Source organism: Rhipicephalus microplus, chromosome 1 (assembly GCF_043290135.1).
Source record: "Rhipicephalus microplus isolate Deutch F79 chromosome 1, USDA_Rmic, whole genome shotgun sequence".
Lineage (NCBI taxonomy): Eukaryota > Metazoa > Arthropoda > Arachnida > Ixodida > Ixodidae > Rhipicephalus > Rhipicephalus microplus.
Window position 1 is genome coordinate 29,736,993 of NC_134700.1, and position 23,779 is coordinate 29,760,771.

The window sequence follows — 23,779 nt, forward strand, 5'->3', positions numbered from 1 at the left end:
ATATAACTGACAGCTGTTTGGTTGTTGTGTATTCATATTTTCACGTTTTAGCTTGCACAAAATACGAGGACAAAAAGAGAGACAAGAGTGCGAACTCTAAACAGTTTATTTTTGAAAGAAACTACACGCATCAGAATGGATCATGCGCGGTGCAAAACTGCGTGTACTTGCGCCGCACATGCTCAGTTCTGGTTCTTTGGTACTGATGTATACTATAGTTCCTTTCGAAAATTCCTTTCTAAATTTGACAGTTAGTGCTCGTGTGTCCCGATCTCTCTTGTCTTTATCATCTGTTGCACTAAAAAATTTAAAATATTGACAGCGATTGCTCCGGAGCCCTAAACAGAAACATCGTTGGAGGAATAAAAGCTCACGCGTAGCAGAAGAGTTGAAGTTGGACAGCGCATACAAGCCCGCTTGTTCAACAAAAGAGCCGGCTGAGTTGAAGCGATGGCACTCGAACGCAATGTTTGTGGTCATGGCTCGTCGACGTAAGTGTAAGGGCTACACGTCGTCAGCTACGTCATTCAGATAATCTGTAAGGGGCTTTTCAAACAAGCAGGCCGTAGAAAACTTCGTGGCACTTATCCTGGCCTGTAGCACCAGATTAATCGGCGTCATCGTCGGCCAGCTCCAAGTGCTAGAAAACCTGCACTGAAAAAGTGGAGGCTTGGGTGTCGCTTGGAAAGGACCCCCAGATCTCTCCTAAGCGTCGGAGTCTCAAAGATGATGGATGCCACGTTGACGGAGTGTGCATGGCAGCAGCGCACTAGGCGCTTCCAGCAAAATGCTAAGCCCCTTCTGCTTTATTGTTCAGGTGTCGGCTGCGTGTATCTACCTATAACCGACGCTGAACATCTGCGTGGATTACAGTGGCAGCGTCAACGTTTCACCGAACACACGTATCTTCACTTTATGTGAAGTCACTTTGCCGAACGCACTGGAATCTGCGCATGCTCCTTGCTGGATACCATCTCCTCACGTGGACAAGCCTGCTGCTATAAGAAGACCAACACCACAAGCAGCGACCAGTGTGCATGGCAGCAGCGCACTAGGCGCTTCCAGCAAAATGCTAAGCCCCTTCTGCTTTATTGTTCAGGTGTCGGCTGCGTGGATCTACCTATAACCGACGCTGAACATCTGCGTGGATTACAGTGGCAGCGTCAACGTTTCACCGAACACACGTATCTTCACTTTATGTGAAGTCACTTTGCCGAACGCACTGGAATCTGCGCATGCTTCTTGCTGGATAACATCTCATCACGTGGACAAGCCTACTGCTATAAGAAGACCAACACACAAGCAGCGACCAGTGTGCACGGCAGCAGCGCACTAGGCGCTTCCAGCAAAATGCTAAGCCCCTTCTGCTTTATCGTCCAGGGCAGTAGATACTTGCCTACCCATTGCTTCAGAAGCGATAACCGCTTTTTGCTGATGCTGCCTTGCCCACCGATTATTTAAAAATTTGTTATAGATATTTACACATTTAAAGTTAGCCTTTTGTCATGTGGTGACGTTGAACCTAACCCTGGCCCGACAGAAAAAGAATTGTTGATGCAGTTACTTTCAGGTCAATCTAACATTTTAGCTAAACAGGGTCAAATTGAAACCGACATTATCAAATTAAACGAACGTATTGGAAATTTGAAACATCAAGTCGCCCCATTACTTTCACCTAAAAATGAAGTAGACGAAATGAAAAAAACAGTTGCTAAACTTAAAGAAGCTGTAGGTCTTGCAGCGCAAAGAAATGAAGAACTTGAACTTGGCTGGAAGGGATTTCTGATCACAAGGTTGTAGTTACCAATGTCTTTCTAGAACCTAAAAAACGTTTGGCGGGAGTTAAGCATACATATGTCAAAGACTACTCCAGGGCGAGGGACGAGTCTATTTTGGATTACCTTGACATAGCTTACGAAAACTTTCAAGGCAATGATGTGCGGCATTTGTGGGAAATGTTTAAAGAGCATTGCAAATTTTGTTTAAAGTCTTTTATACCTGATAAAAAAAAACGAACCAAAAGGGTCAATCCATGGATTAACCGAGATATTATTCACCTAAAACGGCGAATTAAACGTATCAAGAAGACTCGCAGTCCCGATTGTGATGTCTTAAATAGGTTAGTCTTTAAACTTTCGAGCAGCGTAAAATCCGCAAGGAAACGGTATTTTTGCGAAAGTTTGCCTCAGTTCATTTTAAACGATCCAGGAAAGTTCTAGAATCACATCCGCAGTGCACGTAAATCGGTCGATCAATTATTGGTTGATGGCAAGATGGAAACATCTCGTCTCTCCATTGCTAATGCTTTCAATTCCTTTTTTCATTCTGTGTTTTCAAACGATCAAGGTGATGAATTTTATATGGAGGCTCATTCGGAACAGATCGAGCTTGTTTCTTTTGAAGGAGTTTTTGAAATGCTTCTGCGATTGGATCCTAAGTGCACTACTGGCCCGGATGAAATCCTGAACGCCTTTCTGCGTCGCTATGCAGAATCTTTAGCTCGGTTTTTGACAGTGATTTTTCGTGAATCTTTTCGGACGTCCGTGCTGCCCCATGATTGGCTTATGGCTAGGGTAATTCCAGTTTTTAAAAAATGAGACCGTTTTCATGTTGACAATTATCGACCAATTTCCTTAACGTGCTGTTGTTGCAAGATGATAGAACATATTGTAGCTAACCATATTCTTAATGTACTGGAAAAAAATAAAACATTGAGTCCCTTCCAACATGGTTTTAGAAGGGGATTTTCTACCGTTACGCAGTTGGTCACCGCCGTTCATAGTTTTAGGTCAATCTTAGATCACTCCGGGCAAATTGATGTTTTGTTTTTAGACTTAAGCAAGGCATTCGACAGGGTTCCTCACGGTAGCCTTCTTTTAAAACTTAAACAAGCAGGAATTCCTTCTACACTTGTAAATTGGGTTAATTCATATTTGAAAGATCGAACGCAATGTGTAGACATCGATGGTACTTGTTCCTCTTCTCTAACAGTGACATCAGGTGTGCCCCAGGGAAGTGTGCTGGGGCCCCTGCTTTTTTTGTTGTATGTTAATGATTTAGTGTCTGTGGTTGGTGATACTGTGAATATTGGAATGTTCGCGGATGATATCATGATTTATACTGAAGTGCAGTCTGCTTCTGATCAACATCGGCTAGATAGGGCTTTATGTGACATATCATCTTGGTGCGACAAATGGGGCATGAAAATTAGCACTACAAAAACAGTTCTTTTACGTATAACCAGGAAACGAAACCCCATAACTTTCCGGTACAAAATTAAAAACACCTTAATCGAGGAGGTTAGTAAGTTTAAATACCTAGGTATCGCATTGAACTCCAGATTAGATTGGAACGACCACGTTCAGCAGGTAACTTCTTCAGCGCTAAAAAAACTTGGTCTTTTACGGCATAAACTTCGAGGTACACCTAGTAACGTTAAGCTTTTAGCGTATAATTCCATAATTAGGCCTAAACTGGAGTATGCAGCGGTTGTTTGGGACCCGTACACGAACAAAAACATTAACGAATTGGAGAAGGTTCAGAGGAGGGCTGTTCGTTTTATTTATAGTAAATATAAAAGAAGTGATTCTCCGTCAGGTATCATGACACTCAATAAAATCCAACCACTACACATTAGACGCCAAATTGCCCGCTTAGCTTTTATGAAATCCCTAATTAAGTGTAAAACTGGATTATCACCCACTCCATTCATAAGTCCGGCCACCACGAGAAAAACACGACACACACATAGCCACAGTTTATCCCCATTCTTTGCCCGAACAAATACCTTTAGGTTTTCATATTTTCCACGCACGGTAGATGACTGGAATAAATTGCCAGAAAGAATTTTTAGTGGAAATTTTATGACAGCCCTACACGATCATTTTAGAAACTTTTAATTACTGACGATCGGGTTTTTAGCAAAGTTTCTTGAAGTTGTGCGTGATTTTCTAGTTTTATTTGGATTGGAAACCCAGCTATGTTTGTGCGAAAAGTCGGTTTCACCGTGGCTTGTTTATTTTGTAGTTCTAAGCGAATTCTGCGTTTTGTTGCTTCATTGTTTTTTTTTGCATTGCATTGTATGTGCGTGAGCATTCTTTTTTTCTGCCCGTCCTGCTTGGACCATTAAATTGGTCTGCAGTATTGTATAAATAAATAAATAAATAAATAAAATAGGAGCAGGAGAATTAATCTAGTTATATATGGCATTGAAGAAGCCGTCTATGAAACTACTGAAAGTCTAACAACTACTATCAAAGAAAACTTGTTCTTACAGTAAATGACATAGAGCGAGGCCACTGGCTGGATAAAAAAAACCGCTACAAATCGTTTGGTGATAATAAGGTTGTTGGACTATCGCGAGAAAACGTCAATACTTAAAGCATGTTTCAAGCTAAAGGGATCTCCTGTTTCGGTCACTGAGGACTTTTCTGCCGGTATCAGAGAAACCAGGAAGAAATTGTGGCAAACGGCAACGCATGAAAAGGCAAATCGTTCAAAAGTAAAGCTGGTATATGATAAGCTGTATGTAGACGACATTTTGTATGGTTGGGATGAAACCAACAATAAAAGGTATAAAATTTCAAAGCGTAACAAATGACACCAGAAAGCAAGTACCCGTAATCTATCTATCCTTAGTGTAAATTGCCGTAGCATTGTTATTAAACCTGTCCTGCTTGAAGCCCTGTTTCTTACTCGTGAACCAGACATTGCTGTGCTTACAGAGACTTGATTAAACGATGAGGTATCCGACAGCGAATGTGTTCCGAAAAACTACGTCTGCTTTCGTTAAGACCGGGACAGGGGAGGTGGCGGGGTTGCTATATTATTTAGAGCATATTTACAACTCGTCAGAATGCCTGATATTCCAGGTGTTGAAAGCATTTTTGCACTACATATATATATAAATTGCGATACATTCTCGGAGCTATTTATAGGCCTCCTGACTCCTCTGTCTCGGTTCTAGAAAATCTTGATGATTACATGTGCTCTTATATAAAACCAAATGACAGGTTGATTCTACCGGGTGATTTCAATATTCCGAGTACAAATTGGAATACTTTTTCCACACAGTATTCAGATCTAAGTGACATTAAAATACTAGACATGATTTTTAATTATGTTTTGCTACAGATTGTATCTCAACCTACTAGAATTCAAAGTGCAATTTCAATCCTAGATCTGTTCTTTGTTAGCAGTACTGTAAAAAATCATGTATTGTGTGATGTTGTACCACAAATATCTGATCATGAAGCTGTCATATTAACCTTAACTGATCCTTCGTATGTTGATTCCACTGTCAAGCGCCAGTACCGGACTTTTCTCGCGCTGATGATGAGTCAATCCTCGATTTTCGGGACCTCTCCTTCAATGCTTTCTCAGAAAACACCAGCAATATAAATGATCTATGGCTAACTTTCAAAGACATTGTTCAGGAATGTATAGCACGCTATGTACCACTAATAACTAAAAAATCCGCTGGTAAAATGCTTGGATCACTCGACAAACTCTCCAGCTACAACAAAAACTTAGGAGACTAAAAAAGCAAAAGGCCAGAAATTCGGTTTGTCCTCTACTTGACGAAGCCATTGCTACAATAGCAACAAAACTAAAACTACAAACTCAGGAGGACAAGGCAAGGTACTATAGTATATCACTTCCTTCCTTTATTAAGACGTCTCCAGAAAAGTTTTGGAGGTCTATTAAACCGAGTTCATGTGGCACTACTTCATTTTCTCTTAACGGAAAAGTCATAAGTGATGACACAGCGGCGTCCAATGCCTCCAATAATCATTTTAAATCTGTATTGTCAACAAATAATAATTTCCTTCCAGTGCTTAGTATGTCTTTTCCACCTATGCCGGATGTGAAAATTTCCGAGGAGGGCATTTTTAACCTTGTGCTTAATATAGATGCTAAAAAATTTCCTGGCCCGGACGATATCCCAAACGCCTTCTTAAAAAGATATGCAGAGAGGTGTGCAAAGTGTTTGTTCATGTTATTTAAAAAATCTCTGAGTGACGGCGCATTGCCGGAAGACTGGAAAACTTCCATAATTAAACCACTGTTTAAATCTGGTGATAAATCGAACATTGCAAATTATCGGCCTATTTCGTTGACTTCTACTTCATGCAAAATCTTCGAGCACATACTTTATAAGCACATAGTAGATTTTCTTGAAAAGCATGAAGCCCTAACAGATGCACAACACGGCTTCAGACATGGGTATTCTACTAACACACAATTACTTGGAATTACACATGACTTTGCGAAGGCTATAAATAGAGGAACCCTATAAACGAACAGACCCTATTTATATGGATTTGAGTAAGGCGTTTGATAAAGTGTCTCATAATAATGTACTTCACAAGTTGGGCCTTATTGTAACAAATCATACGATAATAACATGGATTAAAGCTTACTTGACAAACCGGAATCAATACGTTTCCCTAAATAGCACCTGCTCCAACCGAGTTGAAGTTGCTTTTGGCGTACCTCAGGGGTCCGTGCTTGCGCCTCTGTTATTTTTCATTTTTTTAAATCACATCACCACCAACATTAATGGTAAGACTAAACTCTATGCAGATGACAGCGTGATTTATGAAAGTCAATTCGATTCAGGACCAAATTAGGTTAAATGAAAGCTTCCAAAAAATCATTACTTGGTGCGAACAGTCGCAGATGACTATAATTTGCGACAAAACGGTCTTTATGCGAAGAACCCACAAAAAGAAGCCACTTTTATTTCATTACGGAGCTAATGGAGTAGGCCTCTCGGAGGTTGCTGAATATAAATACCTGATTGATTGATATGTGGGGTTTAACGTCCCAAAAGAATATAAATACCTGGGTTTATGGTTCACAAATAATCTATCATGGTCAAAACCTATAGATGTCATCACAAATAAAGCGTTACGTAAATTATTCTTCTTGCGACGATCCTTCAAACTAGCAACTTCTTCTGTACGCTTCCTTGCATACCAGTCAATTATATGTCCCATGCTTCAATATGCCGTGCCAATTTGGGACCCTTACACCAAAACAAACATAAGCAAATTAGAAAGAGTACAGAAAAAAGTAGTGTGTTATATTTATAATTCTTATGGTCTTTCGTCAGTTACTGAGGTCATCAAACGAAGTGGGCTCCCCACAGTTACGAAGAGAAATAAAATTTGTCAACTGAAACTTTTGTACCAAATAGTTAAAGGACATTACAACATAGATACCTCCCACATTATCACTTTTTCTGAGGGTTATGCTACCAGGCAAAGAAACTCTTTAATGATAGCTCCTTTATTTCAACGAAATAATGGCTTTAAATACTGTTTCTTCTATAGAACTAATGCTGATTGGAACAACCTAACTAATAACATTGTAACACAAAAATCACTTTCCTTGTTTGAAAAATGCTTAGAGTAGTTCTTTAGTACCATTGATTATATATTTTGTTGCATTTGTTTCTTTTTGTGCGTCACTCGTAAAATTCGATTATCAGTTAAACGGAATCTTTTTTCCAGCGATGTATCCTCTGTATATTCTATATACCATGCTTGGCATTTCACTAATTACTTCGAATTTTGGTTCGCATCCCTATTTGTGTTGCTTTAACTGTATGCATTATATTGTCCGCGTTATGCATATTCTGCGTGTATATTATTTTGCCCTTTCAGAATACTCTGTACCTCTGTCTCACACCTGCTATAGTCTCTGTTCGAGACTGCAGTATCAATAAATAAATAAATAAATAAATAAATAAATAAATAAATAAATAAATAAATTGATAAGTTCCGAGCACACTTTAGCTCCCAAGCGAACTCTCGAACGTGTTCCGAGTGAAGTGATACAGCTTACCTGCGTACAACTGGTTCTTAGCTTACAAACGGTCCATCAGTCGTTTCCCCCGCCATTAGGCTGCCTCCTCCATGCAGGAATAAAGAAGCCTTCAACTGTTACGCGCTGTCCAAGTTATTTAGACTACTGCGCCCAGCGCGTACGTTTTAGGCCAAAGACAACACCACACATAACATTTTCATCGGAATCATTCAGCTTTGTACGAGAATAAAAGGGTATCGCTTGTTTTTATGTGGCTTTTGTTGCACTGTAAGTGAGCAAAATTTTGTAAGTGCAGTTGAGTCGCGCGTCTACGTTTACGGACGCCATGCATACCGAGAACGCCGAATGGTAGTAGGAGTCACTTCTTTACCGTACGGCTTTTCACAAGTTTTAGAAGTTGCATCTAGGATTTATTTGCTTTCATGGGAACGTAGATTACCTCACGAAGGCGTACATTGCACACGAAGGCGTACAAGTTTCGACTAGGGGAAGCGATTGTTTCCATTTAGAGAGCACTGATAATTAGTGCGTTAAAGCAGAGCCATTTATAAGAGAATGCCTCTTAATTATAATATGACTCATTTTCAACGTAACCATGAACGAATTGATAATTATGAATAGGGCGATAGAGATAATGATAAACGCGTTGAGGTAGATATTTGGGCAAGCAGCTAGGCCATGAATGCGAATTATCATGGTTGTACTGAAAGTGATGAACCTGACAATGATGGCGCTGATGATTTCTATGAGGAACAATGACCATGAAAACGTTGAATCAGAGCCACTTGCATGTGGCTACATGAACGTTTATGGTGAATACTTGTAATCATGAACGCGTTCAGAAGATTATCAAGTGATTGAATGTAATAATTAGTAAGGCTTATAATGAACTAATGTGTAGAAATGGCTGTCGGCAAGCAAAGGTCTCATGTACAATGAACAGATATGATGATAAAGGCAACATCTGTAGCCACTGTTGTTTCCAGCGTTCGCATTCGTGGAAACTTGTTTTCTTTCAGAAATAGAGCTAAAATGTCTTAGTTCACGTTTTTTTGTAATAATATAATCGCCTATTATAACCGGCATGGCCGTGGGATACAAAGGCTTAATTTAGGAAATTTCATAAGACACTTCCTGTAAAACCAGTGGCTCGTGCGATATTTTCTGTTGAACGCATTGACAAATGAAAACATGTTAATATCAAACGTAATTTGAGTAAAAAAACGCCAGGCCTGCACGGAAGGCACGACACAGTCACAGCGAAAGCTATAAGAGCCTTTTTTTTTATTGCGACAAAGACTTTCTTTTAAGGCACAATATTGTTGTGCTAAATGCTTGCTGTTAGTCTGGTGTTGTGAATAAAGTGAAGTAGTGTCTTGTGGAATCTGTTTTTATATATCCAGCGGTTGTAACTGGCTGTGGCGCTGTAGCGAAGGCCGGCTTGAGTAGGGTGACGGGAGCGTTCTGGCTGCAACCCTTTATAGGTACATAAAGGATGGTATCTATCTGCTTGCATCGCAGGAGTGGGACAATGCGGACACGTATAACCACCTCGTAAATATGACCAGTTCCATGAAGATATAACGGCTGGTGTAAGGGCCACCCCTGCCCGAAGCCTCTTAGCACAACTTCCTCCGCCCTAGTAAGGTGAGGGGATAGAGAGCAGACACACGGTGAAATGAGAGCACGTGTATCCTGCCGGGGAACAATTTTATGGGTATGGAGTAAGTTTAATGGCTGAGGTGCAAGGGGAATGGCAGGAAGGTCTATGTCTGGAGGGCAGTGCGCCTGCTGGTCAGCAGCAATGTTGTGTGGGTTTGCAGCATGGACTTGTATCCAATGTACTTTTACGCAAGTAGCCGTATTATTGTTCAGCTTATGTATCGCCTCGCAGATCTCCATCACCTTGTGCAATTTCTTGAGCTCCCTAATAGCTCTTAAAGAATCAGTGTATACGCCATTCTGCTTAATTGTGGGCAGCTTAGAGGTAGCATTCTGGATTGCATCGTGGATGGCTTGAAGCTCCGTCACAAGAGGACTGGCTTCCGTAGATAGATAACGCTGGTGGCCTCTGACAAAAGTATGCGTAGTACTCAGGAATGATGTCCTTCCACCGTCTTGTAGGATAGCAGCATCTGTATATAGTTTGCAGGTATTAGCGCATGGGGCCTCTATGATGGAGCGTTTGCCAATAGTAGATGATGTATCGAAGCTCCGTTACTTTGTTGTTTTATTAGATGTGATGGTGGTGAATTCCCAGGGAGGCATAGGCTCGGGCTGGTTGTCAATGCGAGAGCCACGTTGAAAGTGTGCGTGCAACGCAGCAATAACCGGTACAAGCTGCCTGCTGATTTCACGAGCTTTTTCTCTTTGCGTGACCAGCTATGCAATTGTGTGACACTGGGCACCCTCCTGTAAAGTTGGTATGGGAGGGATGCGAAGTAAGGCTGTTAATGTGCGCATAGCATCACGGGTAATAGTCTACAATTGTGCCAACTGGGCCAAAGATAACCGTGGAAATTGCCCGGGTATAAAATTTTCGGCTGCAGAACTGTGCAGACGAACTGTCAAGCTAAATGTGTACGAGTTCCAGCTGCTTTCGATGCGATGCGGTGAATAAGTTGAAGTGTTTTTGTGGAACCCCATCTGACTTTTCGAAGCCAGTGCACTCCACTGTGCGACTGGCGAATGTCAAGACATAGTATGCGGACCTCTGAAGCCTGAAAAATGGGCACTGCATCTATTTTAAATGTAAAGGGGCACTGTTTGATTTTTCTGCGCCCTGCTTTGTTAGCTACCTGAACAGAGCATGATTTTTGTGCGGACATGTCTAACCCTGCGTTCCGAGTGTAGCTCTGAAGAACATCAAGTGCTTTCTGAAGCTGTTGTGCTTGTCTTCAGGCGTCTTTATGTACAGACCATAAAGTCACATCATCAGCGTATAGTAAAAATCTCATGTCTGCAATTCCGTGTAGTTGCCATGCTAGAGGTATTAAAGCAATGTTGAAAAGGAGAGGAGCCAAAACGGATCCTTGTGGGACACCTCTGTTGGACATGAAGCAACCTTCAGGTTTTCCATCTACTCTTATCACAAATGTGCAGTTAATTATTTTACTACCAGCAGTGGAAATCCGAGCTCAATGAGGTTGGATAATATGACGTCATTGTTTATGTTGTCGTAAGATTTTGTTACGTCCGTTGCTTTTACAGCGCATACTGCGTGGCTGTGTGTAAAATGTCATCCGACAAGTTAGAAAGACCGTCTTCAGTCCCCAAATGAGACCGCAACCTGATTTGAGCCGGATGGTACTTCTTGTGTCGTTCAAGCCACCAGGAAACACGTGTGGCCAGCATCTTTTCAGCAAGCTTGCAGACAGTAGCAGTCAAACAAATTGGATGTAAGGATTGCAGGCTATTTGGAGACTTTTGGGGTTTCAGTATCGGGACGACAACTGAGTATTTCCAACCAGATGGGAGGTCCCCACTTTCTCATACTTTATTATTAGCCTGCAGAAGAGCATCCAGAGCTTCGCCTTCCATCTTCTTGAAAACCTCGAACGGAATACCATCTGGACCAGGTGTTGTTCCTTGGTGAGAAGGCTCAATCACCGCTATTAGTTCAGCCATGCCGAAAAGACTGGATATATCGGATTTGGTGCTTGGCTCAAGCTCGTTGATTTCGGGGCAGGTTATAGAATATGCGCTATCATACTTTGGTAAAAACGCTCTTGCAGTCTGCTCTGCAAATTCTTGTGGCATACTTTGAATGGATAACCTAAAGCTCGCTGCAGAGCTCTTAGCGTCTTTTCGAAACACTCATTGCTTAATACGGCAAGCACACTAGCTTGACGCCCACTACGGCAATAATATACAAATTTTAGAGTAGTAGGCCGGCATTCGCTATGCTATTTTTTGTCACTCTTCTGAGAAGCATGGTATCCGCTAAACTTTTGCGAGAAATTTAGTGACAATTATTCATACAGGGTCTGAAGACGATGGGGAATTATGCTTGAGAAGGTATACGCCACAGTTAATACGTGAACAAAAACAAGCTTCTGTAATGGGTTCGAGCATTAGTTAGACAACCAACTCGTTACGCTATTGGCATTGTGTGACGACAACTTGTTCTTTCACTGTTTCAAAACGCTTTACAAGTTGTAATAAAGCGATTGCTTTCCCGAGATCAAGCCTGACTCAGGCAAGTTTGCCAACACGAGCAAAGCACCGGCGGCGGCGGCGGCGGCAGCGGCAGCGGCGGCGATCAACAACGCGTGAACCGAGTTGTGATCTTATAACAGCTTTTGCTGCCGTATTTCACTGGCCCTTAACGCCGCTTGTCTTTCGTTTAGGGTGTCCCTAACAGTTTCAAAATATGTCTGAGCTTGCACACCACCATCTTACAAGGTAACCTCACACTTACAGGTATGTGGACTTCATCAACCTGGTGGCGCACGACTTGGACATTTATCGACCTTGGCGGCCAAATACCAGCCATCACAGCCCCTTATTTCCAAAACTGCTCAACAAGCACGGTGGACTAACTGCGGAGAGTTGCGTAAGTTGACGGTGAACGTTTTGTATTTGACTACCGTGAAACCCACGCCAAGTGGCGTACCGTGAAAAAACTTCTCAAATTTTTCAGTTCCCAAAAATTAAGAAATAAGGCCTGCAAGTTAGGCCTGTGTTCTGTAGTTGAGCATTTTTTTTAATCAACTGTGACTCATTTTTCGCAAATTGCATTTAAGGCAGTTGATCCCGACAACGTTGTCACATTGCACGACACGATTGGTCTTTATCCGCTAGCGGGATTTTTTTCGCTAAACTATTACGCACCCGATTCAAGTGCATGGGTGATATTTTATGAAGTGTAGCTCATGAATTATTTATTCTTTAATGGCCCTCTACAACTTCTACATTTGGACTAACTTTCTGGGTGTTTCTAAATATAGGTTGTGGGAACTCAGGCTGGCCTGCCGCCATTGGGTGAGCTTTGTCGCCTATTTCTGTCGTTCTCATGTTCTAACATGCTTCTCCCTTCCTCCGCGGCCTGTCACCCTAGGAAAGTGAAAGTGACCTTAACCCCTTTCACCCGGTAAGAGATGTCGACTGTAGCGCAGTGCGTGCACTCTCTCAGGAGATTTAGACCACGTGCGTCGGGAGAGTCCGAATCCTCTTCGGAACGACGTAGGGTGAGCACGCATTTCTGTCCCGTCCGTCAGCTCCTTTTGTTTGGGGCTTACTTACATCGCCAATGGCGCCCTGCGCCCGCGGCGAACGCTCACTTTTTGTTGCCCCTTTCAAATTCTAGGCTGAAGAGCTGTGCGGTGTCTTTGTGCATGACCTTACTTCAACAACCCGTACCTCTCGATGCCAACGCAAGCGAGTTTTGCTCTCGCTCGATCCATTGGGTCTGTTGTTTCGGTGTCAACGTGAACCTCTTTTTTTCATGGAGACTTGCTCGTGGCACCCTGTGTACTACTTCACTGAAGTGATTTTGAAAGGGGAAAAGAAAGAAAAAAGCGCTGTTTCGTTACTGCCTGTCTCGATGAGAGCACCTCCACAGTTAAGCGCAGGGATTAAGGTAATGGGAATTGAAGAGATAGAAGAAAGGGGTAAAAGAAGGGTGGTGAAAACCATTCGATCACTCGTATCACGCATGCACGCAGGAAACCAACGCCGCAGACGCGATAATCGGAAAGATTCGCCGAGAAGTCGGGGGGGGGGGGGAGGTGAGGGAGATGCACCTGTCAAGGGAAAGAAAGCAAAAAAAAGAGAAGAGAAAAAAGGGGGAAAGAAACCACAGGACAAGTGGAAAGTAGTTAGGACACTCCCGAACTGATAGAGAAGGGGACAGAGTCCCCGCTGCAAGGGTTGGACGCGCCCACGAAGAATAGGAAAAAAAAAGAAGAAAAAAAAGAAAAAGCCGTCAGGCAGCTCGGAGCAGTGTACGTTAACAAGATCACGTGGGACTCCGAGCAGGGATAAGGCGTGGTGCGCAGCGCGATGTAGCAGTAAGGGGAACGAAAAAGGCAAATTCAGCGTCCGCGCAAAGGAAAAGACCGGTATGCCACTCGCAGTCGACCGAGACTACAACCAAGAAGGCCACCGGTACAGTGATGTGCACGATTTATAACGGGCGGAGTAGAATTCACGATAAGCAGGCAATTCCTTCAGGTTGATGCCAAACCGTTCGGCAAGAGCCTCGAAGGTGAGAAGGGGCACAGCAGCGAGATTGCGCTCGTGGCAGCCAGCTGGTAGGCCCACAGAACACCTATACACTACCATGGTAGGACCCCGAGCGCCACTCGAAGTCCCGTAGCAAGAGCAATGAGGATCTCGTTCCTTTTTTGAATTTCAGGTTTCTCTGAGGTCGAAGTAGCGGGCTGCGTTAACTGTTCTGTGGCTCCGTCGTCGTGTATCTGGTGACAGTAACAGGAACCGGTGCTTCCGCAAAAGCGCGTGGTGTCTGCGTTACCGTTGAGCGCTTTGAATAACAGTAGGGACTGGCTGAGCTGTGGATGAGGGCGGGGCAGTCGTCGTTGTGGTGGGGACGACGGGCACACTCATTGCAGGACAAGGGGCGGCCTCCGAGGCCGTGTCGCCGGTACCGGCGAGCGCATCTCGGAAGGAGCGACCCTTGATGATGGGGGAGTTGCTGCCAGGGGTCCTAGCGTGCTGCAGGGCTTCGCGGCGAGTCATGGTGCCGTCAGTTGAGGCCATGATGACCGCGGCCCTGCGATGGAGTTCCCAGGCTGGACTGCGGGGCTCGGTTGCAGGGTGTTTCCTGCTGCAGTTTATGCAACGAGGGTGTGCTGCACACGATCCTGGGGCGTGCTTGATGCCGCAGCGCAGGCACCGTTTGTCCCGATAGCAGGTGGCGTTTCCGTGTCCGAAGCGGCCGCAACGGGAGCGCTGCAGGGGCTGGGGGTGACGGGGTCGTACTGGGCGCCTTTGCTTGTAAAGCAGTATATCCGGTGGGACGGGAGTCCCAGCGAACGTAGAGGTGAGGCAGTTGCCTCTGTGTACACCAGACACGAGGGGCACAGGTGAAGCAATGTTGTCGAGGAGGTCATCAAAGGGGATCATGGGTCCACTCCAAAAAAATTGGCAGCATATCCACGGAATGAATGATGGAGAGTGGGGCGAAGCATTTATCCGTCCATTCGTTCTTGCTTCCTTTCATTCATGCGTCTGCCTGTGTGACCGTCCATGCGTCCCTCCGCCTGTCCGTGCGTGCGTCTGTTCATGCGTCCATCCCTGCGTTCGTCCATGCATCCGCCCCTGCCTGCATTCATGCGTCCATTCGTGCATCTGTCTGTGTGTCCGTTCCTCCCTCTCTAAGTACCACCATCTCGCTCCTTTTCGTCAAATATTGGATGGATGGATGGATGCTATGAGCGTCCCCTTTATAACGGGGTGGTGACAAGTATGCCACCAGGCTCGACAAAAAAAAAACATTTTTTCTTTTTTTTATGTTGGCCTAATGCTTCTACTTCGATAAATTCTATCTTAATGGAAAAAAAGGTAAATTTTCAGCTTAAGTTCTCTGCCATTTACGGCACACTGTCCATATTTTATTTTTCCAATATTTATTTTTGTCGTTTCTCTCTAATTTTCTGCCACCAATACTCTAACCGTCTCTTACTTATTTCAATCGCGGGTGTGTTCAGCTTTCCATTGTTGTCTCTAAAACCCAAGGCTTCCTGTAGGCTCGTGCCCAAACGTACACCTGGGTGGATATCTCCACATTCAATCAGAACATGCTCCGCCGTTTCCTTATCTTTCCCGCAGCATGTGCATTGTTCTTCTTCTTTACTGAATCTTGCTTTATAACTACGCGTTCTAAGGCAACCCGATCTCGCTTCAAACAGTAAAGCGCTTCCCCTTGAATTATCGTAAAATGCCTCCCTCCTTATTTCATTTTTGCCCTTTCGGTAGTTACTCAAAGCCGGTTTTTTCTCCATAGCTGCCATCCAGTAAATCCTCTCCGCCTCCCTGACTTTTCCCTTAACGCTCTTTGTTGACATATGGCTTACAATACCAGCCGTATACTTACTAGTGAGTCTTCTAGTTCTTTTTCTCCACTGTGTGTCCACGCTCTTCCTATACAAATAACGGAACACCTTCTCTGCCCATCTACTCTCCTTCATATTTCTTAGCCTTTCTTCGAACCTTATTTTGCTCTGCGCTTCCCTCGCCTCAAAACCTGCCCACCCCATATCGCCCTTTACAGCCTCGTTTGTCGTCTTCCCGTGAGCACCCAACGCGAGGCGTCCCACAGTCCTTTGATTTACATCCATTCCCGCTTGCACCTCTGCCCTCATGCACACCACTGAGTTCCCAAAAGTAAGCCCTGGAACCATTACACCCTTCCACAGCCCTCGAAGCACCTCATACCTATTGTATCCCCACAACGCTCTGTGCTTCATTATTGCCGCATTCCTCTTTCCTTTTGCTGCCGAGGCTTTTTCCTGTACCTCCATGTATCTATCACTCTCATTTACCCATACTCCAAGGTACTTGTATTCACTTACCCTCGGTATTTCTTGGCCTTGTATGGACACCGTCTGATCACAGGGATCATTGAATACCATCAATCCACACTTCGTTACACTGAATCCTAGTCCAAGAGCTTCACCTTCCCTTCCGCATATATTCGCCAGCTGCTGTATATCATCTCGACTGTCCGCAAATAAGACGATATCGTCCGCATAAAATAAACCTGGAAGCTTCTGCTCAATCATCATGCCGCCCTGTTTGTGTGACAGATTAAAACCAATGTTGCTACCTTCTAGCGCTTTTTCCATACTCACCATGTACAGCATGAATAACAGCGGGGACAAAGGACATCCCTGTCTCAGACCCCTGCTAACCTCAACGTTCTCTTTGCTACGCATTCCTTCCCACTCTATGCAAACTGTATTTTCTCGGTATATCTCCCTCAAAAGCTGTATACAGTCGTCACCCATGCCCATTCCTTTCAATATATTCCACAAAATTTCCTGATTAACGTTGTCGTATGCCCCAGTGATGTCTAGAAAAGCCACGTACAAGGGCCTATTCTCTATTTTAGATATTTCTATACACTGAGTGAGAACAAACAGGTTATCGTCTAACCGCCTGTCGACTCGAAATCCGTTCTGAAGTTCTCCCAAAATATCGTTATGTTCGGCCCATGTTTCTATTTTCATTTTTACTGCTTGCATCGCCATCCTGTATAGTACCGATGTAATGGTTAGTGGTCTATACGAGCGAATCTTGTCCTTTTCTCCCTTGCCTTTATAGATTAAGTTCATTCTACTTTGTCGCCAACTGTCCGGTATTTGTCCGTCCTTTAAGCTTTTTTCTACTGCTTTTAACAATGCTTCTTTAGTGTTATGTCCTAGTTCGTTAATGAGGCTAACGGGAATCCCATCTAAACCCGCGGCAGTGCGCTTTGGAATTTTTCCTTCGGCCTTTTTCCAGTTGAAATTATCAAGTACTAGCTCTTCCTCTGTTGCTTTCTCCGCCACACTTTTACTCACCGGGGAGATCCCCTGGACGCTCTTTTGAAACGAATCGGCTGTTACCTTTTGGATGTAACCTAGCGCTTCGTACCCTTCCAATTGATTTCCTCTTTCATCTAGAATATGTTGTTGCGTTGTGACAGACTTCCTACCTAGCGCCTTTATGTGGCTCCAAAAAATCCTAGGCGCGGCCTCCTTTTTTTCGTGTATCTCTGTCATCCAGCGTTCACTTTCACCTTTAATTTTTGCCTCTACCAATATCTGTACGAGGGATTTTTTCTCTAAATATATTTCCCATATTTTTTTGACTTCGTCCTGCGGCCGCTTCTCCTTTTTTGCCTTTCTATGCTCCCGTGATGCTTCGCGTCGCTTCTCGATCGCCTCCCGGATTTCCTTGTTCCACCAACTTTTTGGCTTCCTTTTTCCTTTCCAGCAAACAGTTTTCTTCTCTTTCCCTATCTCCTTCGTCATTAGATGTAACAGCTCACTATACTCCCAGTCCTTGCCTGGTATTTCGCCTACTTCTTCCTCGACTCTTGCGGCTATATTTATTATTTGTTTGTCATTTAAATACGAGCTGCCAGACTTTGATTCCATGCTCATATTTTCAGTTTCGTATCCCATTTGTAATGTTATTCGTTTATGATCACTACCCAAGCTGTTAATGCCTTCCTCGTCTATCCTCATTTCTGTCAGTTTGTGGTAAATTCCTTCAGTCATGAAACAATAATCAATACTTGATTGCTTGTTTCCGACTTCCCATGTGATCTGGCCGTCACATTTAGGCCCCGTGTTAACTATCTCCAGACTATGTTGCTCGCAAAGATCGCATATTCCCCATATAGCTCGCATATTCCCCATATAGAAGCACCGCCATCCAGCGGACATTCCAAGGACTAAACGAGAGGTGGCACACGCACACTTTCTTACGGCTTGCACTTCGGTTCTACTTACCACCTATAACCACCTCAAGTTCATGGTATATACTAGTTCACTGTAAAAGGCACTGTGAGCCAACGTTCGCTAAACCTTTCTAAAACCAAGGAGGTTACGCCCAGCGAGTATAACGTAGCAATCTTTTCCTGTCAGATAGTGCTCTATGTACATGCCAATGGCTGCTAATGGGAAACGAGAGACGGGAGAATCCGGCTTTTACTTTCTTACGGCTTGCATTTCGTCTCTACTTCCCACCTTTAACCACCTCGAGTTCATTCGTGGTAAATACTAGTTCATTGTATTCATGGCACCGCGGCTCAACGCTCGCTAAACCTTTCTGAAACTAAAGAGGTTGCACCCAGCGAGTATAACGTAACAACCCTTTCTTGTCAGATAGTGCTCAACGTGGATGCCAATGGCTGCTAAAATGGATCGAAGCGTGCGCGTTAACTAAAAGCCGAATGCTCCTGTCTCTCATTTCCCATTAGCAGCCATTGGCATGTACATTGAGCATTATTTTTTATTGTTCAACAACGCACAGAAGAAATTCTCACCGGTACCACCTTGGGGGTCAAAATGTTATACTTGTTACATACTACAGTGCCTACGAGGGACGAACAGGTGCCGTTATAACGAGCTTCGCCCCTAAAACCATGCCAACACAGGTGTTCAGGTCGAGTTGTTTGGCTCGAACCTTGGTCGCACAGATCGTTACAACCTGAAGTAGGGCAGTCAGATCGGCGGTAGGCCAGGTGCCGACAGCAACAAGGTTGAACCGGAAATCGACCTGCACTGGCTGAGTGGCTGAAAACCCGAAAGGAAGGCGGCGATTGCATCCCTCGACGCAGCCAGGAATTTAGCCTTCTTTCCGACAGGGCGAAAGACAATGGTGGCCGCACATCCAATCGGAGGAAGGTCGCCAACAACGTGGGAACCCTCAGAATGCGGAGGCAAGCTTGGGGGCACGCCGCGCTCACCGGAAGCGGACGCCATTTGCTCGGAGGCCACAGTAGTTGAAGGAGATGAGGAGGTGTTGCTGCCAGGGGGGTATCCCTCGCAGATAGCCATGGCCGTGGCAGGAAATGAGCAAGCTCCGGTGTGCGCCTTCGCTTTGCTCGATGCCTTGGAGACGGCAGCAGTGTGGCAGCTGCTGGCTTTCTGCGGCTGGGTTTTCTTGGAGCGTGCTGGCTTGGATTAGGCCAGCTGCTGCCGTGTTGGCACTGAAGATGATACCGAGGCTGCCACGACGGCATTCTGTTGTGTTGTTTTTTTTTCGGGTGCCTCGCTGAGGCGTCATATGTAGCCTTTAAACGGGCTGCGTGCTGAGAGCGTGGAGCGAAGATCGGGGTAAGGGCGGGAGCACAAAAAGCACGCGTCCTTCTTGGTTGAAATCTCATCCGCCTATGGTGTGGATAAGTCTATTTGTTTTCTGGTCGCCTCTTTTGTAACGGGCTCTGTACTGCGTTTTTGTGCTGCCGCGCGCAATAAAGTGTTACGACCTGTTGAGAGCATTACCGTGTTCTTGTCACGCTGCGCTCGGCGACATGGCTGTCCAAACGCGCTGTGCAGAGACGACGGCTAACGCGGCCCTGTGGCTCGCTAAGACCAGACTCATGCTAGTGGCCGTACGTGTTCGTGATACGTGTACACTACAAGGTGTGATTAGGCTGACTGATTTTTTTTTCAGAACAGCTTACGTAAACTGATGATAAGGCGACACCGTTCTACAGGAGTAAAAAAAGACTTTGAGAGCTGGGTATTAATCAGAAAGCGCATGTCGGCTCGCTAAAACTCAAGGAACTTTTCAGATTGGATGCCCACCAGATGCAATCCGAAAGAAGTATTTGACGGGTGGAAACCGCTCATTGAAGGCGCAAGCTGAATCAGAGCTACACGATCGTCAATTCGGCATGACGTTAGATATAGCACGAGAACAAAACGACGACACAAAGATAACAAGGACACGAAGGACACTAGTCGTGTCCTTCGTGCCCTTCTTGTCTCTGTGTCGTCGTTTTGTTCTCGCACTATAACCATCGTCATACCATACCAACTAGCCCAAGCTGCCCCACTTCGATTCGGCACTTGCTGATCTCGTCCAGCACTGCTTCATTTCCTTTCGATCAGTTACTATTAAACTCGATGCGTTACTAGAGTCGTTAAATTTCAGTGCTCTCACGACGTCACACTACCAAGCTGCACATTAGTGCTGCCCTTGTTGCTTTCGAGAGTGGACATTTTCATGCTGCAGGTGGAATGAAAAGCTCTGTGAAAACTGGACAAACTTCACAAGCACGCTTAAGGTGAAAGAGATAATCAGTTGGCCAAAGACAGCGATTCTGTCGTCACTGCACTGTTAAGACATTGATTTATTAGCTGCGGTACTGCTTTCGCGTGCGGTGTTCCTTGGAAAACCGCTTCAAAAGCCCAACACGCGTTCAAGTCTTGATTTGTGTTCATGTTGGTGTTTTTCTCGACGCTGACTTCCCCGCTCCGTGCTCTCTTCCTGCCACGGCTTTCGTCTCGATGTTCGAGAAGCTGGAGTCATCATGCATATGAACTAGGCATGAGCCAGCTACGAAATAGGCCTCAGCAATTATTGAATTCTAGAAGTATGAGTAGTGAAAACAAAAAGGGAGCCACAGCAACTTTGCGAATGGCAAAGGAGTGATAATATAGGCAAAAAATTGGCACATCCCACGTACAGTCTGAATTGGTGATATGAGAAGCATCAATGATAAATGTTGATATGTCACTTTAAAATCAGTACAGCGTTACGAGGTGGCGGTAAATAATGCCGTACGTGACCACCATGTCAATGATTATCGTATTTGAATGTGTCTTTTACCTTCGTCATCCATTCACCTCACGTGATACCAAATTTATTATATGTGGAGCTAGCGAAATGGTCGCGAGCACGCTATGAGCGTGGTATGTTGTCATGTTATTACATGACACGCGCGTCGGGGATATCATGTTTGCACCAATCATACATTTTGTCATTCATTGACGTCACGTAACACCGAATTCGGTATATGTAAAGCTAGAAAAACGGCCGCGAGCGCATCATGAAGAACCCAATATACTCCCATGTAGCGTTGACGCGTCTGTACGCTGAGTACAGTGACGCTACGTTAGCAAAACGCGAGCACTCTATAGTGTGACGACAGGTGCGACCAACGTCCGTCGGCGCGGCCCGATGGCAACCACCGCGCAATGCGACATGATGCGTTTCGTGCCGATGCCATAGAGTAACCTACTCTACACCATTGCGTTACCCGGTAACACTGCGTCTTTCTGTTTTCGTGACGGAGGGAAGCCGGACGCGCTAAAACGCGGATGCGTCAAAGCAACGCAGCGCGGTGCGCGCCTGCGAGTATATGGCAGGACCGGTGCCTGGCGTGACGTGACAAAATGAACGCCGGCGAGTACATGCATCACGTCACGTCAAAATGTATTGGCGCCTCGACAGTGGCATGTAGTCATGTTTTCGCATGATACGCATCTCACGATTATCATGTTTGCATCCGTCCTATAGCTTCGTCACCCATTCACATCCTGTAATACAAAAATTTGGTATACGTGAAGCTACCGAAACGACCGCGAGTGCCCCGTGAGCTCGTGGATAGTCATGACTAGTCATAAAAAGAAAATTATGGCATGCATGTCATCATTTCCACGTTAACGTCTGTCACTTATGTTCGCTATGCAGTAAAGTTACACCATACCAGTTCGCAAAATGTCACGTGAACGCAACCACCACAAGAGCAGCAAGAACATGTAATGTATATCATGACATTCATGACGTACATGTAGTGATTTTCATGTTATGACCAGTCAATTATGTTCTTCATACAGTCTTGTTATGCTATATGAAGTTTGCTATTGATACCATTATCGAAACGGCCAGGAGAGCTAAATGTCCTAGGTGGCTAGATAGATAGATAGATAGATAGATAGATAGATAGATAGATAGATAGATAGATAGATAGATAGATAGATAGATAGATAGATAGATAGATAGATAGATAGATAGATAGATAGATAGATAGATAGATAAGCTCAAATCGTTCAATATTGCTTAGAGAGAGAGAAAAACGTCTATATTCACAAAAGCATATAAGATATGCTTCGCATTTAAAAACACGACCATTTCGGAACACCGGATTTCCTTCCCCTTTGTCAGGGCTCACAGTTCTTTTTCATTAAAAAGACTTCGGGTTGCAGGGCGTATGTGCTGTGAACCGAGGTTTTTTCACTCGAGAACTTCTTGTGACGCTTGTGGTGTATTGCGTCAGTACCGCGGTTGAGGTTCGGAATTAGCTGCTCAAGCTGATTTGCTTTCGCCAATTATTTTTGTTCCGACGCAAGTAACAGTGTACAGGAGCGTCTGGAACAGCCGATGTGCGTGTGTGCTTCTCCTCGAACTTGTTCAGAAGAACTTCTTTCTGCGCTGTCTAATTCTAACACAACCAGAAGCATTTCAACCATCCTTCATTCCTGCTGGACCAACTGCTTCTTCCCGTACAGCACATATACCCGCTCATTTACCGTCGTCACAAACTAGATATCTCTGCGAGCAACTCAACATCTTTGTGCAATTCATTTTCACTTTCTTACGTAAAATGAGCGGAATAAACTTCAGGTGACTTCCAGTGACTAGTGAAATGAGCGTAATAAACTTCCAGTGTAAAGATAATCTCTTTTTTTTGTGATGATTTACCTACTATTGTATAATTAGGTGTATGTTGCATTAACTAACGTTGTATAAATACGTTCTTTGATGTATTCATTAAGATTCATCACCATATGAGTGTGTTGCTACCAATGTATTATGTGAGACTTGTTTTTACAAGTTTACTTCAATCACTGTTTTTGTTTGTCACTGTTTTTGCAGCAGCCCGCTTCCCTCTATATTGCCATTTGGCCCAGAAGGTATAGTATAGAAAATAATGCAAACTTTCTATGTATTCTGGTCTACTCCTTATATCCTATAGCGTTGTATACATGTCCTTTTACACATAAAAGATGAAAAAATATTGCCATAAACAGGTGGCTTACTTAGCCCACGCTGTTCAAGTCAGGGAAATGTTTTCTTCGGGTTTTACGTGCTACACCAAAGAAGCTCATTTCAGCTCGGCAAATTGGTGAAGCCATTTTGTCGCCTAAAAATCATTTCGAAATGAATACCGGTGGTGGCACTAATTTAGTGCTATGCTCAGTCCGTGACTAATGCATAAAAGAAATAAAAAAAGCATTATGTGAGTGACTTAGCATGAACTTGTATGCAGATGCATGTATTATATCAAGAAAAAGAATTCAAGTAGGGACCTCGATACTTTCCTCTATTACATACAATCATTGATAAGGCTCTGTCATTTTATAGTCTATATATCTTGATACTCGGAGGGTGTTGTCGGAGTTCATTTTCCGGCAAAAGTTTGGCGTTCATTTAGTCTTGCAAGTTGTTGCAAAGTGATCGTATTAATACTCATTTCCGTCAA

General features: G+C 44.1%; 1 protein-coding gene across 10 annotated transcripts in view; it reads left to right on the forward strand.

Annotated features, from left to right (window-relative positions):
* Nucleotides 1-23,779, forward strand: part of LOC119178037 (chitinase-like protein 4) — an 820,670-nt gene that overhangs the window by 563,600 nt on the left and 233,291 nt on the right. For all 10 annotated transcript variants that reach the window (XM_075891613.1, XM_075891595.1, XM_075891598.1 and 7 more), the window contains one exon: nt 12,256-12,388. In XM_075891613.1, coding sequence (XP_075747728.1) covers nt 12,256-12,388 — 133 coding nt within the window. The remainder of the gene's footprint in view (nt 1-12,255; nt 12,389-23,779) is intronic.